Raw genomic sequence first — 15,285 nt, 5'->3', positions numbered from 1 at the left:
GCGTAAGGCCGGTTTTTGGTTGAAAAAGGCTCTTTTCAGAGCCACCCACACTTTCTCTTAAAAGTACCTGTAACTTTTAATTGCTTGGCGTAATTGAGCCGCTATGGAAATAGTCCTTTACGGATGTTTTTCATGTTCGGTATCTGAGCGTTGCATATCCCTTTTTCCCAGTCCGTTCTATTAAGTGATTTGTCATTCACGTGGCGGCTTGTTGAATATAGATCTAGTTACTCACAACTTGGACCAGTTTGACGTGCATACAAGAAATTGAGGACAAAGTAAGCTTTTAATTGGCTTTGAGTTCTCCAGGGAGTTGTTTAATGTTTATTTTTGAGAGACCGGGCGAGTGGTGGAGAGGCAGAGGGACACCCCAGAATTGAAACAGGCTCCTCCTGGCTCCGAGCTGTCAGCACAGGGCCTGCCGGGGCCCGAACTCAAGGACCCGGAGATTTGACCTGGGCGGAAGTCGGAGCTTAACCGACAGAACCACCCAGGCGCCCCCTTCAGGGCGTTTCATTTGTAGTGCAATTCTCTGAAGAGCACTTCCACGGATTCATTGTTACCTGGTTGGGCTTTAATAAAAGAGAACATTTAGTTATGTGAGTTTGTAGGAGCTCCTGACCATCTCCTGTACTTCCTGTCCTTGGTCCACTTAGCATAATAGAAGTTAACCTAATAGCATGATCAGTATCCATCCACTTAAGTGTTAATTTCCTAAGTTTAAAAGTATAATGAACTGATGCTAGGTAAGCTTTTTCTGAGGCCTAAAATTTACACAACTCTTAACAATTACAATTCAAAATTTCAAATACAAAACTAGACAGTGAATATTAATTTATAATGGAAAGATGAGCCAAATTCCAATTTTGCAAAAATAAAACCATAGCCATCACAAAGTTCAGAAGAATAGCACATTTTATTAACTCTCGAATACAACCTTATCATGCTTATTTTCCTGTTTTTTGACCGCATACTCCGACTTCATCTTCACTCGAAAGTTATTTTGTACTATTTTCTATATAGACAATAGGAAGACAATTCAGTATTTCCTCCAGCACGATTGATCACAAACTGTTTTGTTCTCCTGATCGCTTAGTACTTTCAGCTTCAAAGCACATTATTGGTAATGTCATGTGTAAGGCTGTTTTCAAATTTAGAAAATCCTGTCAAGCTTCTTGCATACGTGAGCTGTAAAATTTAGAGGATTTCTTCATGGACTAGCTTCCCGTTCTGTACATTTCAAATCTTGACTCGGCTGTACTATACGTTCACTGCCAGCACGTTCGCTACGAAAGTGTAGATGTCATATAATGACAGGAGTCCAACATCTTCTTGTCTGTAATCCAGCTGAGTTTGTCCATGAACAGGAGAAAACTCCTTGACGCCGTTCTTACTTCAGACTGGCTAGAACTGAACTATATATGAGCACATCTGCAAATCGCACTGCTCATCTCATTAACCCCTACCCAAATACATTCAACTCCATTTTCTCTTACCCAAATCCAGATATGTTCTTCAGTATCTCACCATAATCAGACAAAAGGTGAACTGTAATGAAAGGGAAGATTAACTTCCGATAGACAACAAGTCTAACCGGCTGTGAAGAAAGTATTTTAACATTGAAATTTTGCAAAAAAATGAGACCCAGTGAACACAGTCCCAAGAGCCCCTCTCAGACCTTTGCGCCTAATATTTGAGTTTCATTAGCTTCTGGGTAAACCTGCTTCTGATCACTGGCTGTGTTTTTCTAACTTATATACGGCTTTCCCATGCCCTGCTACCACTCTGTTCTAACATCTCAGCCTAGCACCCTAGGAGTTGAGAATCACTGGTTTGGGATGACTCTAGGCCTCTGGCAAAGAGCTTTGCTTTGCATGCTGCTTTGAACTGTGGTACCATTCTCAGAGTTACCAGAAGAACAAAAGTTAGTGGGGAGGAGATAAAGTCAATTCTGAGCAGGTTGAACATTTTCAGTATCGCGGTGAGTTCCCTGGGACAATATTGCAGGATGGTATCGATCTAGCCTGGGCTGAATATCATCTTCCTTTAGAGAAGGTTCCATGGAAGAGGTCCCCACATTTTCGTTGGAGTCTGTCTCCTAGTTCTCCATGGGTCAAGTAGCACATGAACCGATTGGCCTGCATTATTATAGAACATTCTTAATACAACCCTGAAAATCAGGTTCTCTCACTGTCTCCATTTTATAGAGGAAGAACGTTAACCCAAGAGAGTTTACTTTAATTGGCCAGATTCATAATAGATATCATTGACAAGCAACCTCACACCAAACCCACACACTAAATATCTTCGGACCAATAAGACTTCCTGGAAATGGATTGTTAGACCCAGTTCCTCCTCAAGGCTCACTCAGACTCACAGATTAGTGGATGGGTGGGAAATGCAGTGGCCTGGCCTGGGCTATGTTCTGTTATCAGAGTCCTCTGGCCAGTGGCCTAGTACGAGGGGAAATGCATACGATGCATAGAAGAAACATCGTCTTTCAGGAATGCTCTCTGGGCTTCAGGACCAGCTCAGAATAATCATTTCCTTGGAAACATCTGGATTCTACTACAGAGCAGGTATTTGCTTGTGTTTTCATCACAGTATTTAGTTACTGTGGAACTATATCATCCAAGATAGTAGCCACTAGCCATATATGGCTATGAAGCACTTGAAATGTGGCTGGTCCAAACCGAGATGAGCTTTACGTGTAAAATACGTACCAGGTTTCAAAGAGTTGTCTGAAAAATAGAATTAAAAAAAAAAATCTCAGTATTTTTTATATTAGATAACTTGCTGAAATAATATTTCTATAACAGTGAGTTAAAATACTCTCAAAATAGATTTTTCTTGTTCCTTTTCGCTTTTTGAAATGTGGCTACTAGAAAATTTCAAATAACCTATGTGACTCCTATTGTATTTCTGAGGAAAAGCACTACTCTGCAAAGGGTAATGACACTGGCTCACTGAGCAGAAGCTAACTAGCTATGTTTTTTTTTTTTTTAATTTTTTTTAATGTTTATTTATTTTTGAGACAGAGACAGAGCATGAATGGGGGAGGGTCAGAGAGAGAGGGAGATACAGAATCTGCAGCAGGCTCCAGGCTCTGAGCTGTCAGCACAGAGCCCGATGCGGGGCTCGAACTCACGGACCGTGAGATCATGACCTGAGCCGAAGTCGGATGCTTAACTGGCTGAGCCACCCAGGTGCCCCTAACTAGCTATGTTCTTAATATCACCAGTCCTCAGTAATCATGACACCTACCTTTGAGTGCTAAGAAGGTGTTTGAAAAGAAATGGAGGGGTGCCTGGGTGGCTCAGTCTGTTAAACGTCTGACTTCGGCTCAGGTCACGATCTCAAGGTCGGTGGGTTTGAGCCCTGCATCGGGCTCTTGTGCTGACAGCTCGGAGTCTGGAGCCTGCTTCGGATTCTGTGTCTCCCTCTCTCTCTGCCCCTCCCCAGCTTGCACTCTGTTTCTCTCTGTCTCAAAAATACTAAGCAAACATTAAAAAAAGAAAAGCAATGGAGACTTCTCCCCGACAATGCTTGGCACGTTGTAAATTAGAACTCAGGAATTGCTAGCTCTCGACAGCAGTGTTGTTCCCACTGTACCCTAAATCGCAGCTGTACTCTGAAACCCTCTAATGATGTCACCTTGCCTTTTACTGGACCAACCTGTTCATCTCTGGCCTGGATTTCAACCCAAAGTTACTCTCTACATTTCCCTTAGGTGTAGAATCACCTAGAAATTTGCCTACGAGAAGTAATAGGATATTTAATTTTACAGCCACGAGACCACTTGTGTATGCGCAGAAAAATTTTAAAAGGTGTGTATAATGCATTAAAATAACCTGTAATTTATTTTTTTTCTTTTCTTCTTTTTTTTTAACGTTTATTTATTTTCGAGACAGAGAGAGACAGAGCATGAACAGGGGAGGGGCAGAGAGAGAGGGAGACACAGAATCTGAAACAGGCTTCAGGCTCTGAGCTGTCAGCACAGAGCCCGATGCAGGGCTCGAACTCGCGGACTGTGAGATCATGACCTGAGCCGAAGTCGGACGCTTAACCGACCAAGCCACCCAGGTGCCCCTAACCTGTAATTTCTGAGTTATACTTTTATCGTACGTGGACATGAGATCATGAATTTTCATGTTGAATTATCAATCAGCAATTTATTTGATGCGGTAATCATTGCCAAGTTTAGGTAGTCAGCCATGTTTGGGCAATTATTTGAATATATTATTGCCGTTGTCAATATTATTTTATAATAATAAGTAGATTATTGAAAATGATAACATTAATAATGTCAAAATAAAATGTAGACTTCATAAACTAAAAATCAAGACAAGGACCTTTTTCTTAAAGCAGCCAATGTAGAGTCTAATGAATGGCTTGCAGTATTAGACCTAAGCCAGTCAACTTTGTGGACACCCGTGAGGGAATGGGCCAAAATCAAGGAAACATATTGTTGAAGGTCTTATCGAAAGTCTAGGCAAAATTAGAGGTTTTTACGATAACTTTTAGCTCTCCGTGAGTGAACTCTCCCCTCACCCTTGCTAGAGAAGGGCAAATATTTGTTTTTGAGGAATACATTTCATTTGAATAGTAAAAGGGTGCCCTTTACCTATACAAATATGTTTGCAGGAGACATTCAATGTTAGGATCCATTGTAAGTATATGAACCTAAAAAGTGTGTGGACTTGAAAGCACGAGTACTTAGCACAAGTACTTATAGTACTTAGCACAAGTACTGTGATTAAATTTAAGTGTCTTAATTGGGTCTCCTGGTTGCTGCAACTTGACCCAACCTGAGCCAAGGGAGGCTCCTGCCCCAGTGACAGGAGTACAGATGGCTCAGAGGACCCAGAATCCCCACGTTAGGAACCCAGAGAACGAAGCTCTATGCATCTCTCCTCTGTGCTCTGCCCTTGGCTCCATTCGGCATTTTTGATTCACCAGACCTCCCGGTGTCTCCTACAGATGAAACTCCCAGCCCCTGACATCAGGTCACCTCAATTTCTGCAACTCAGTTCCAGTTTTTGAACAGAGAATTTTTGATTGGTTCATATTGGCCCAATGACTTTTGGACCGGTCAACCCCCTTTAAGGTAAAAAGTTTAGGTCCACAGAGGACAGCGTGTATGAAGACCCACTGATATGAAAGCTTTAAACTAAGGATGAGGCTAGAGAAGAGCAGGATATGTGGGACCAGAGGGCATTCTAGAGTTTATTGTCCGTAAGGTTGCCATGAGCCACATACAGTTAAGTGAGTTCTTGAAATAGCCACGTAGGAACTGAGATGTGCTGTTTGTGTAAAATACATGGAGATTCCAAAGACAGAATACGAGAAACAAAAAAGAATGTAAGATCTCTCATAAATATTTTTACATTGATTTTGTGCTGAGCAAGAATATTTTGGACATGTTAGGTTAAATAAATTATGTGGTTTTTTTTAATATTTCTTTTTGAGAGTGTGTGTGTGAGAGAGAGAGAAAGAGAGAGAGAGTGGGGGAGCAGCAGAGAGAAAGGGAGACAGAGGATCTGAAGAGCCTGATGTGGGGCTCAAACTCACAGACCATGAGATGATGACCCCAGCAGAAGTCAGATGGTTAACGGACTGAGCCATTCAGGTGCCCCTAAATTATGTTATTAAAACTGATTCACCTGTTTCTTTCTTCCTTAGTTAATTTGGCTATAGACAGGACTGTTCTAGAGGTTGTTCATTCACTAGGCATAGATCCCTTCCATTACTGGATATCTTCAGTGTGCCAGGCCCCAAAGGAATCAAAAATCTCATAGGTTGTCATTTTCAACAGCAACAAAGATGACAAGATATCTGGGAATAAAGGGTAATATATAATATGAAGATCTGTCTGCAGAAAATTTGAAACATTCTCCACAGGTACAAAATATTGGGGGGGGGGGAGGGATGTGAAAACATAAAATGTTCTTGAACAGGAAAACTCATCCTCTCCCCAAATTAATTTGTAAATTTGACACCATCCCAATAAAACGAGGATATTGAGGTTGTGTGTGTGTGTGTGTGTGTGTGTGTGTGTGTGTGTTTATGTGTAATGGAAGGGTGAAGAGGTGAGGTGGGAGGGAGGAAGCATCTTAAAGTGCATTTCGAAAAACAAAATAAATAAACAAAAACTAGAATAACCAGGAAATTCTGGAAAAAAAAAAAGAGCAACGACAGGGAATGAGCTCTATCCTCCCTCGGTCATGTTATAACATCTCAGTTTCTCAAACATTCGTGTTATAACATCTCAGTTTCTCAAACATTCCATTTTTATTTCAGTACCTACTATGGGTTATGTATTCTCAGCATTGAAGACAGTGCTGTGAACAATACTTAACAGTATGATCTCAGTGGAGAAATGACCAGAAAGATCAAAGGGACAAAGTAGAAAACCTAGGATTACTCCACCTATCCATGGAATTTAGCCTATGATAACGGTTGGCATCTCCAACGGGAGTGAGGTGGGGAGGGGAAAGGAAGCAGAAATGGAAGAGTCGTACGCATTTATTAAACCTTGTAACAAAATACAGGGGGTTCAATTGCTTTTAAAGTGAAATTGACAACACAAAAATTATTGAAACAAACCATGGGAAAACTTTCTTGGCGTGAATGCGCGCGCGCGGGTGCGCTGTGCTCTCAAAGAAGGGTCTTTCTACACATGAAAACGAACATTAAAGTATCCCATTCCGTTGGAACGGTGCGGGCAGGAATGAACTCCGTGGTCACTACCGGTAATGGGGGGAAATTAATCTAAGTTACTTAACGACTACATCAGTCGCTGTGGCAATGGGCGAAGAACTGAGCTTCGGGTCTCCAGAAGCCCCGGTTCCTGGAACTTGTCTCAGGAAAATCCGTGTTGACCAGAATATAAAACACGACGCTGGACTTTCCTCTGCCCAGAAGAAACGCCATCAGTATGAAAGAAGCCGCAGATTCCGCCGTGAAGATAAACTAAAGGCCTCGTTAGAGACATCACTTCACCCCCACACATGCATACGTTCCCAGGTTTACCCGTACGTTACTCGCGTAGAAACCGTTGGGACTTCGGACCGCGCAAAAATGCGTTGAAAGCATCTCCGGCGTTTAGATGTTGACGTCTACCTAAAACGACGCTCGGTGACCCGCTGCCGGGACAAGATGGCCGACGAAGGGTTGTTGTGATGCACTCCAGTCCATCACACTTTTGCGCAAAGTTACATGACGCGAGGGACAGAAGGGCGCCGGTCCAGCGGCGCCCGGTGGCAGGGTGGCCGCCACCGCCGCCGCCGCCGCCGCCGCCGCGCGGTGGTCCAGACGCGGTCCTCAGCGGCCACAGCGCGCGGGCTGGCCCACGGGAGCGCGCGGCACGGACGCCCGCACCGTCTCCTCCCCGGCGGGGTGCTGCGGCCGTCCCCGGACACGAGCTGGACTTTCCAAACCATGGGAAGTGTCCGAGGTATCAGGGACACACTTACCGGGCGTAAGAGGCACAATCAATCCACTGGAAACGAAACGTACACAGAATACACAAGAGGCCGGCCTCCACCCAATAAAACACGCGATGAAAAGCGTGGGCCGGAGGAGTGGGCCAACCCGCGAGCAGGGCGGGACTTTTGAACGGCTTTCCAACCCAATCGGGGGATTCCTGGAGACCGAGGAACTGGCTGACTTGATTTGTGGTTGTTTTCGATGGCCTGGCGCGGGGCGGGGCTGGCGCGCGAGTGCACGCCTCCGGGACAGCGCTTCCGCACCGTGGCGGGGGAGGCCACCCGGGATGCCGCTAGGCAGGGGACGAGCCTTAGACGGCGCGGAGACCCCCGCCGCCCCTTTCCGGCAGGCGTCAACTGTAGCTGCCAACCACACCTAGAACCAAAGGTTAAAGGGAGAAAGGGACAGGATTAGAAGGTTCAGCTCTTTCTTTGAGATCAGTGGTGGCTCTGAAAAGAGCCTTTTTGGGTTTCAGAAGCAGACGTTCTTCAACAGCCTACTTCTTTTTGGGTGCAGCCTTCTTGGGCTTGGCAACCTTGGGTTTGGCGGTCTTGGGCTTCACGGCCTTAGCTGCGCTCTTGGCGGCCTTCTTCGGCTTGGCAGCCTTCGCTTTCTTCGGACTCTTGGCCACTTTCTTGGCGACAGCAGCCCCCGCCGGCTTCTTCACCTTCTTCGGGGTCTTCTTGGCGCTCTTCTTGGGAGTGCCGGCCCCGGTGGCCTTCTTGGCTTTCTTGGCCGCCCCGGCAGCCTTCTTGGGCTTGGCTGCGCCCGCCTTCTTGGCTTTGGGCTTGGCCTCCCCGGACGCCGCCTTCTTGTTGAGCTTGAACGAGCCCGAGGCGCCGGTGCCCTTGGTCTGCACCAGGGTGCCCTTGCTCACCAGGCTCTTGAGGCCCAGCTTGATGCGGCTGTTGTTCTTCTCCACGTCGTAGCCGGCGGCCGCCAGCGCCTTCTTGAGCGCGGCCAGCGACACGCCGCTGCGCTCCTTGGAGGCGGCCACGGCCTTGGTGATGAGCTCGGACACCGGTGGCCCAGAAGCCTTGCGGCGCACCCCTGCGGGTTTCTTGGCCGCCTTCTTCTTCACGGGGGCCTTCTCCGCGGGGGGCGCGGCGGCAGGAGCGGCGGGAGCGGTCTCCGACATGCTGAGGCTGTAGGACCGGGGACAAGTGGCAGAGCGCCGTGGGTGCGCCGGGGCCGGGCCGCCGTATATATAGAGCGCAGGCGCGCGCTGATTGGTGCTCCGCTCGCCCGCCTGGCTGGCAGGCTCCGAGCCGCCGCCGTGCGCCCAAGTTGTGTTTGTTCCACTTCACAAAAGGGGGAAAATGTTAAAATACCCCGCACCAAATCTCCCGGCTTTGGTCGGAAAAGGATCCGAGAAGCCTCAGGCTCCGGGCTCTCCATTTATTTTTTCCGCAACCCCAAAGGCGACGCGTCCAGGAGCCCCCAACTCCCCCAACTCCGAGGGAAGTCCAGGACGGTGGGAGACCACTTTCTGTTTTTCTCTTAAATTACCTGTTCGCTCCTTTGCCCCTGAAAGTTCTTTTTCTCAGGGGTGGTTGGGCACATGGTTGCCTTCTTTGGGAGACAAAAACGAAATGGTTTCCACCTAAATTTTCACGATAATTCTCTTTCTTCGCGAAGGAAGTAACACAGGTCCTCTGTGAATTCTGCGCACAGACCCACAGGAACCGTGGACTGGGACAAGTATTCCCGGGCCAGTCCAAAGCAGTTAGGGTTGGATGAAAGGGGGTCCAAAGGCCTTGGGGGGTGTCCTGGACCGTGGGGGGTTAGAGACTTAAATCTTAGATTTGAAGACACTGAAATTCTTTATCAACTCCGTCTTTTCGTAGATGGGGGCGGGGCACTCTTCACTTCTCCAAAGGCGAGAAATTGGGCAGTTTTTAAAAAAGATCTCAGGTTCCCCTCTGGGTTGTGCAAGGCAGGGGGTCTGACCCTCAAGAATAGAGATAATAAGGGAAGAAGGGAGACCCCCTAAGCCTGCAAAGAATCCTCAATAGACTTGGTAGCGACAGACATTGAGATGATCTCTTTCCAAAGAAAACAAGCATTTATTTATTTATTTTTATATGTTCCAATAAAGACATGAACTTCAGCACGTGAAAATTCTAGATTACTTCCAGTAACAACATCTAACTCATGTTATGGTATAGAAGGACACTCTCTAACTGGGAATTCGACGACCTCGATGGAAGGAAAGCAGCTAACATTAATGTGATACACTTTTATAAGATGAACTGGAGATTCGAAGTAAAACAAAACGGATGGCAAATTTTTAAATAGAAATAGAGGACAATTCCTAAAACACGTAAGTTATTATACCATTTTTCTGTTGTTGATAAGATTACCCCTTCTCATGCCCTTTGGTGCTGGTCATTTGGATTCCATTCTAAAGTTTGCTTTGTCTTTTAGGGACCAAGGAAGTATTACAACTTACCCGAAATTCCCATTCAAATATACAGCCACATGAAAATATGTGTTAAAGATGCCAGCCTTGGACCGGGGTCAAAAAAGGTTATACAACTTAAGTTCAGTGATGAAAGAAAAAAAAAAAATGAGGCATTTTTACACTAAGGATAACTCCATGTAAGTTTCGCTGAGTAACGTTTGTTCAACATTCGGAAATCGTGTCTACTACTGATCATGTCCTCTGAGAATTACCAGCCTAATGAGATTAGTGATGGATGAATTAGCAGCCGTGGAAAACCACTGCAGACCTGCCATCCCTTGCTGTGATTTTGGATATAGGAATCGTAAGAAATTATTGAAAGTGTCTGAACAACTAAAGCACTTTTATCACACTAATGTATCTTGGCATCAAAATAATGAAATCAAATGAGAGCATGCACTTTGCTCTGATTCTATGTACAAGGAGACCCCCCCCCCCCCAGCCATTTGAAATTCAGTGAAATGTCCTGTACCCACCAGGAAAATAGCAATGTAGAATCTTGATTGCCAGGTCACTGGACCTCCCCTCACCATCAGTTGGTGTCCTGATTTATACATCAACAGCACATAAGTTCGATTCCTGTGATTCAATTCTCTAATATGATCACTCGGGTTGAATCAATCAAAACACATCTCCCTACAGGCAAGTCTGACGTCCAGATCTCAGGTCATTCGGACACCAGCCACTCAGTCTTGCTCCCAACCTCCTGGCCACAGGGTAGAGACCAGAAGGCAGAGAAACAAGATTCTTGATCTTCTCCAGATTCTTGTAATTCATGCCGAGAAAAGCTATCCAAAAATGAAAAATAAGACAAAACTGTTTCTTTGTGTCCTTCCAAGCTGTAGTAGAAAATTGTCTAAGTTCATTTGCAAGTCATTTGATGCTCTAAGGCAATACTACACAAATAGAATGTGGGTCACGTACGTAATTTTACGTTTTCTAGTAGTCACATGACACAAATAAAAAGAAACATGAGTTTAATTTTAATAATATATTCTGCTTCACTCAATATATGCAAACTATCACCATTTCAACATGTAATCAGTATTTTAAAAAATATGATGGTTTATATTCCCTTTTTTTCACATCGTGAGGCTTCCAAATCTAGTATATTTTATATATCGTAGAATATTCCATTTCAGGCTAGCCACCTTACAGGTGCTCCCTGGCCACAACAGCTACCATTCTGGACAGCACGGCTTTGGCAAAGGTAACTTTGACTTCATAATTACTCTTTGATTACACCCAAAGTATGTAAAATTAGACAGTCACATATAGAGGGTTGATACATTAATAAGTGTTTTGTCCAGTAGAGAGGCACGTGAACTCCATTCAGTAGAAAAGCCAACCCTAAAAGTGATGATTGTATTGCTTAATAGAACATTAACCAGTTTGGTATTTTTCTGCCTTCCCGCCTTTTACCTTCTCCTGCCTAAATGCGTATTTCATTCTCTTGTGTCCTGCTTTGACCCAACTTTGCCATCCTGCTTGCTCCCTTGTCAATGACATAACATTCTTTGACCCAGGCATGAGCTCACTCTAAACAGTACTTGTATGAGACTTGTGTTTTTAACTTCTTGAAAAGCATACTTTGACGCTCGGTTCATCGGTTTTTCCAAGCGCTCTAAAACAGAACCTTTAGAAACCATTCTAAAACTCAGGAAATACAAAACTTTTTGACTGTCAACCTTACAGTGACCTTAGATCTGGCAGGTGGGTCACAGAGTCTCAGGCTTTGAAACAAGATGGGACAAGCCCGTGAGCCACCAGAAGCCTATTAAAATTACTTCCAGGGGAAAATTCAGGTGAAGGGTGTGGTCTTCCCCCTCAAAATTGATGGCCTTAAGGGGGCCAACAATAAACTGAGGACAGAAATACCGCAATGCGGTCAATTGTGTATTCTTGTATTTACACCCATTCTGGATATTACAGGTTGGCTGCTTTCGTTTCACGTGCTTCAGGTCTGGAAAGCTGGTGAACAGAGCTAATTACGCAGAGCTGAATGTCCAGTCCAAAAGGCTGTCATGGGAGCTGGACAGAGGGTGTGGGGGAGAGACTTGAACAGCGAGAAATACATAAGGACAGTGAGGGGGGTTGCTGGAGCAGGTGCACGGCCCCTCCCTTTACCAGGCCAGAATAGGGTTCTGTCTGCTTTTGAAGGTAGCTAACCTGATATGAATGAACCTTGTTACAGGCCCCAACTGGGAGCGATTAAAACCTGCTCTTTCCTGACTCACGAGGGATGGGGCTCTAATGATACCAGCCGCTCTCCTGGCCTGCCTGCCCAAGGGCGTAAAGTGTTCGTGCTTGGGTCCACCTTGAGGTTGATAATAGAGGGCAGCCTGAGAAAAAACATGCAGGAAAGAGATTGAGGAGAGTGGCCTAAAGAAGATTGTAGGCCCTCCAGTCTGTGTGCTTGCTTTTTAGCCCCACAAACAAAGAACCCAGTCTCTGCAGGCAAGTGGCCAACGATTAGGGGATCAGACCTGAGCCAAAATGTTTCCCCCACCAGCCTGTGGGGCACTTTAAGGGCTGAAACCACCGTTTCTGTATGTTTATTCCCGGACACATCCTTAAAAGACATTGGGGAAACCGAGAACGTAATAGTAAAGCACATGATTGGTGCTTAATAAATGCATCGGGAGTATCACCAAGGGAACGACACATTCCAGAATATATTCACCTGACATTTTGGAATTGCTCTTAGGACCACATAAGTGACGCAGGAAACTAGCTCATTCATTGCCACCTCACTCTTTAAGCGTGTTTTCAAATGACTGTAAGCTGTTTCAGAAGTCAAACCTACCCTCAAGAGGATTTCTCAACAGTGAGATTATATACATTTTTACAGCTTCCTAGTCTAGGTCTCTAATGAAGGCAGTGATGATGCACAAAATGCAGACATATTTTAGGCAATAGCCTTAATCGGAATGAGGGTATAGCCTCACTCAGTGACTGTTTTGGAGGAAACACGGATGTACAAGTTTTGATAGATTTGTTAGGATGTGTGATTGCTGTTTCATTCCTAGCCCATCACGATGCCATGCATGAGCTTCCCACACACAGGGCACTTGTTAAGCAAAAGACACTGGAAGAGATAATAAAAGCAAAGAGCAGCCCAGCAAAGTGTCTCCTCTCAAAGAGCTGTAACTGGTGGGACAGTCAGAGACAAGCATAAATATGCTGTGTGATGAATCTGGTGGGAAAGACCAAAACCACTGAGAAAATGGAAGACTAAAAAAATTAAAATGTTACCGTGCTGGTTACACCTTCGCTTTCAAATCCTTACCAAACCCACTGGGAAAATAAGATATTCGATTTCAGCCTAGAGCAGTGGTTCTCAAACTTTAGATTCCAGGACTCCTTTACGCTCGTAAAAATTAGTAGGGTGCCCCCCAAATCTCATTAGTGAAGGTCACGAATATAGACATATGAACCACTTTAGAAATTAAAACTGAGGATTAAACTAATAATGTATATCTAAATGCACTTGGTAGTATCCATTAAATAAAAAATTAATTTTATAGGGGCGCCTGGGTGGCTCAGTCGGTTGGGCGGCTGACTTCGGCTCAGGTCACGGTCTCGCGGTCCGTGAGTTCGAGCCCCGCGTCGGGCTCTGTGCTGACCGCTCGGAGCCTGGAGCCCGCTTCGGATTCTGTGTCTCCCTCTCTCTGACCCTCCCCTGTTCATGCTCTGTCTCTCCCTGTCTCAAAAATAAATAAACGTTAAAAAAAATTTTTTTTAATTAATTTTATTTATTTAGAATTATACATAATTAACAGATGGCATACGTTGCATATTCATCTATATTATACACTATAGGCTTGTATATATAATGTACAGTATAGGATACCACCTGCTACGTTCTCGGGCTTTCCCAACTTTCATTTCCTCCTCTGTGACATGGAGTAGCACCTCCCCCAAGGAATATAGTGAGAATTAAATGAGGTAACACGCGTATAGTTCCCGAGACGGCGCTGAACACACAGTTGCCTCTTACCTGAAGTGTATTTCCATTAGATCTGCCCACCGTGGGATTCTGCTGTTTTGGGGGTGACTCTGAGAAAGCTGGTACTCTCCTTAATTTGGAGGGGGGTGAGACTAGACCATCCATCAGGCTTGTTCACTCTTTCCAATTATGTGTGCTTCCCCTGGACGCCTCTGAAAGGTCACATGACCCGGGTACTACCCCAAGGAAGACTTTAAGAAGAGGTTCTAACAAGACGAGATGAAGCTGGGGCATCGGAGAAAGGAGATGTGTGTGTGTGTGTGTGTGTGTGTGCGTGTGTGTGCACGCATGCAGTTGTGAGTGTGTGTGTTGGGGAGTGGTAGGTGAGCATAACCCAGGACCGTCACTGTCACTCAGAATCTACCCCCACACTGCTGTTTTTGGAGCTCATTCCTTGCCCGAAACTCCATGGGAAATGGTTATGATGACCCTCACACAGTCACCCGGTCCCTGCCTTCTGTATGTCAGGTGCACGCACACTTTCAGTGGCAAGCAGGTCTGGCTGTCAGGGAAGACGGTGTTGCCAGTACGTGAGAGGGACCAAGGTACTCCGTCACCCTGAATTTGTTACTACCAAACTCACCTAAGCGGGCTTAAGTTAAACAGAAATCCTCGTTGGGACCAAATTCTTGTTGGTCCTAGCTTACCTACGGATTTGTAGCTATGCTTCAGTTAAAACATAGATTTCATATTCTTTTCATGGTTCATGGGAGTGGCACTTATATTTCCTCTTAACTTTATCAAATAGTCCAAGAAAGATACATTTCTCAAAATGGCACAGTACATTTCTCAAAATGACTGTCCCAGAAGCTGGAATGCCTGGGTTCAAGTTCAACTTTGCCACAGGACGAGTTAATTCCTTTCTCTATGTTGCAGTTTTCTCATCTGTAAACGTCGATAATAGTACCTGATTCATAGGATCATGAGAATTAATGAGTTAATATTTATGTAGTTCTCAGAATAAATAGTGCCTACCATATAAGTACAAAATTTTACATATATATGCTCAGCAAAATTAGTTGTAGAAGCATATATGTATTATTATAGCCACAATATGGCACCATGCTGCAACTTTGGTTTTAAGAGTGTCAACAATACTAATAAACAGTTAACCGAACACTTTCTACGGACCAGGCATTGTATGCACTATTCTCGTTCCGTCATCACCACCGACCTATACACCCTTTACAATCATTATCATTTCATCGATAAGAAGGATGGAAATTGAGAGTTCAGATTTCTCCTGGGCCAGCCCTTGAAGGCTGATTACCATCCATATGCCTAAACACACACACAGCTACCAATAGAACTACAGTTGAAGACA

The 15,285-nt window shown here is 44.9% G+C and overlaps 2 protein-coding genes across 6 annotated transcripts in view; one reads left to right on the top strand and one right to left on the bottom strand.

Annotated features, from left to right (window-relative positions):
* LOC125939383 (histone H2B type 1-A) overlaps nt 1–15,285 on the top strand; it is a 373,771-nt gene that overhangs the window by 244,284 nt on the left and 114,202 nt on the right. The window lies entirely within an intron of this gene.
* Nucleotides 898–8,678, bottom strand: LOC125939358 (histone H1.2). Of its 3 annotated transcripts, none has more exons than XM_049654791.1 (3): nt 5,664–8,678; nt 2,724–2,741; nt 898–2,138 (listed from the first exon to the last, which is right to left on the bottom strand). In XM_049654791.1, exon 1 carries the CDS (start codon nt 8,624–8,626, stop codon nt 7,985–7,987), a length of 642 nt encoding a protein of 213 aa, XP_049510748.1. In that variant the 5' UTR covers nt 8,627–8,678; the 3' UTR covers nt 898–2,138; nt 2,724–2,741; nt 5,664–7,984. The 3 variants fall into 3 exon arrangements, with proteins under 3 accessions (XP_049510748.1, XP_049510749.1, XP_049510747.1); XM_049654792.1 differs by having other exon boundaries at nt 898–1,548; XM_049654790.1 differs by having other exon boundaries at nt 898–2,741.

The sequence above is a fragment of the Panthera uncia genome (assembly GCF_023721935.1).
Source record: "Panthera uncia isolate 11264 chromosome B2 unlocalized genomic scaffold, Puncia_PCG_1.0 HiC_scaffold_25, whole genome shotgun sequence".
NCBI classification, from domain to species: Eukaryota; Metazoa; Chordata; class Mammalia; order Carnivora; family Felidae; genus Panthera; species Panthera uncia.
Note: the sequence above shows the minus strand (reverse complement) of the source record. Positions and strands in the feature narration are given on the sequence as shown.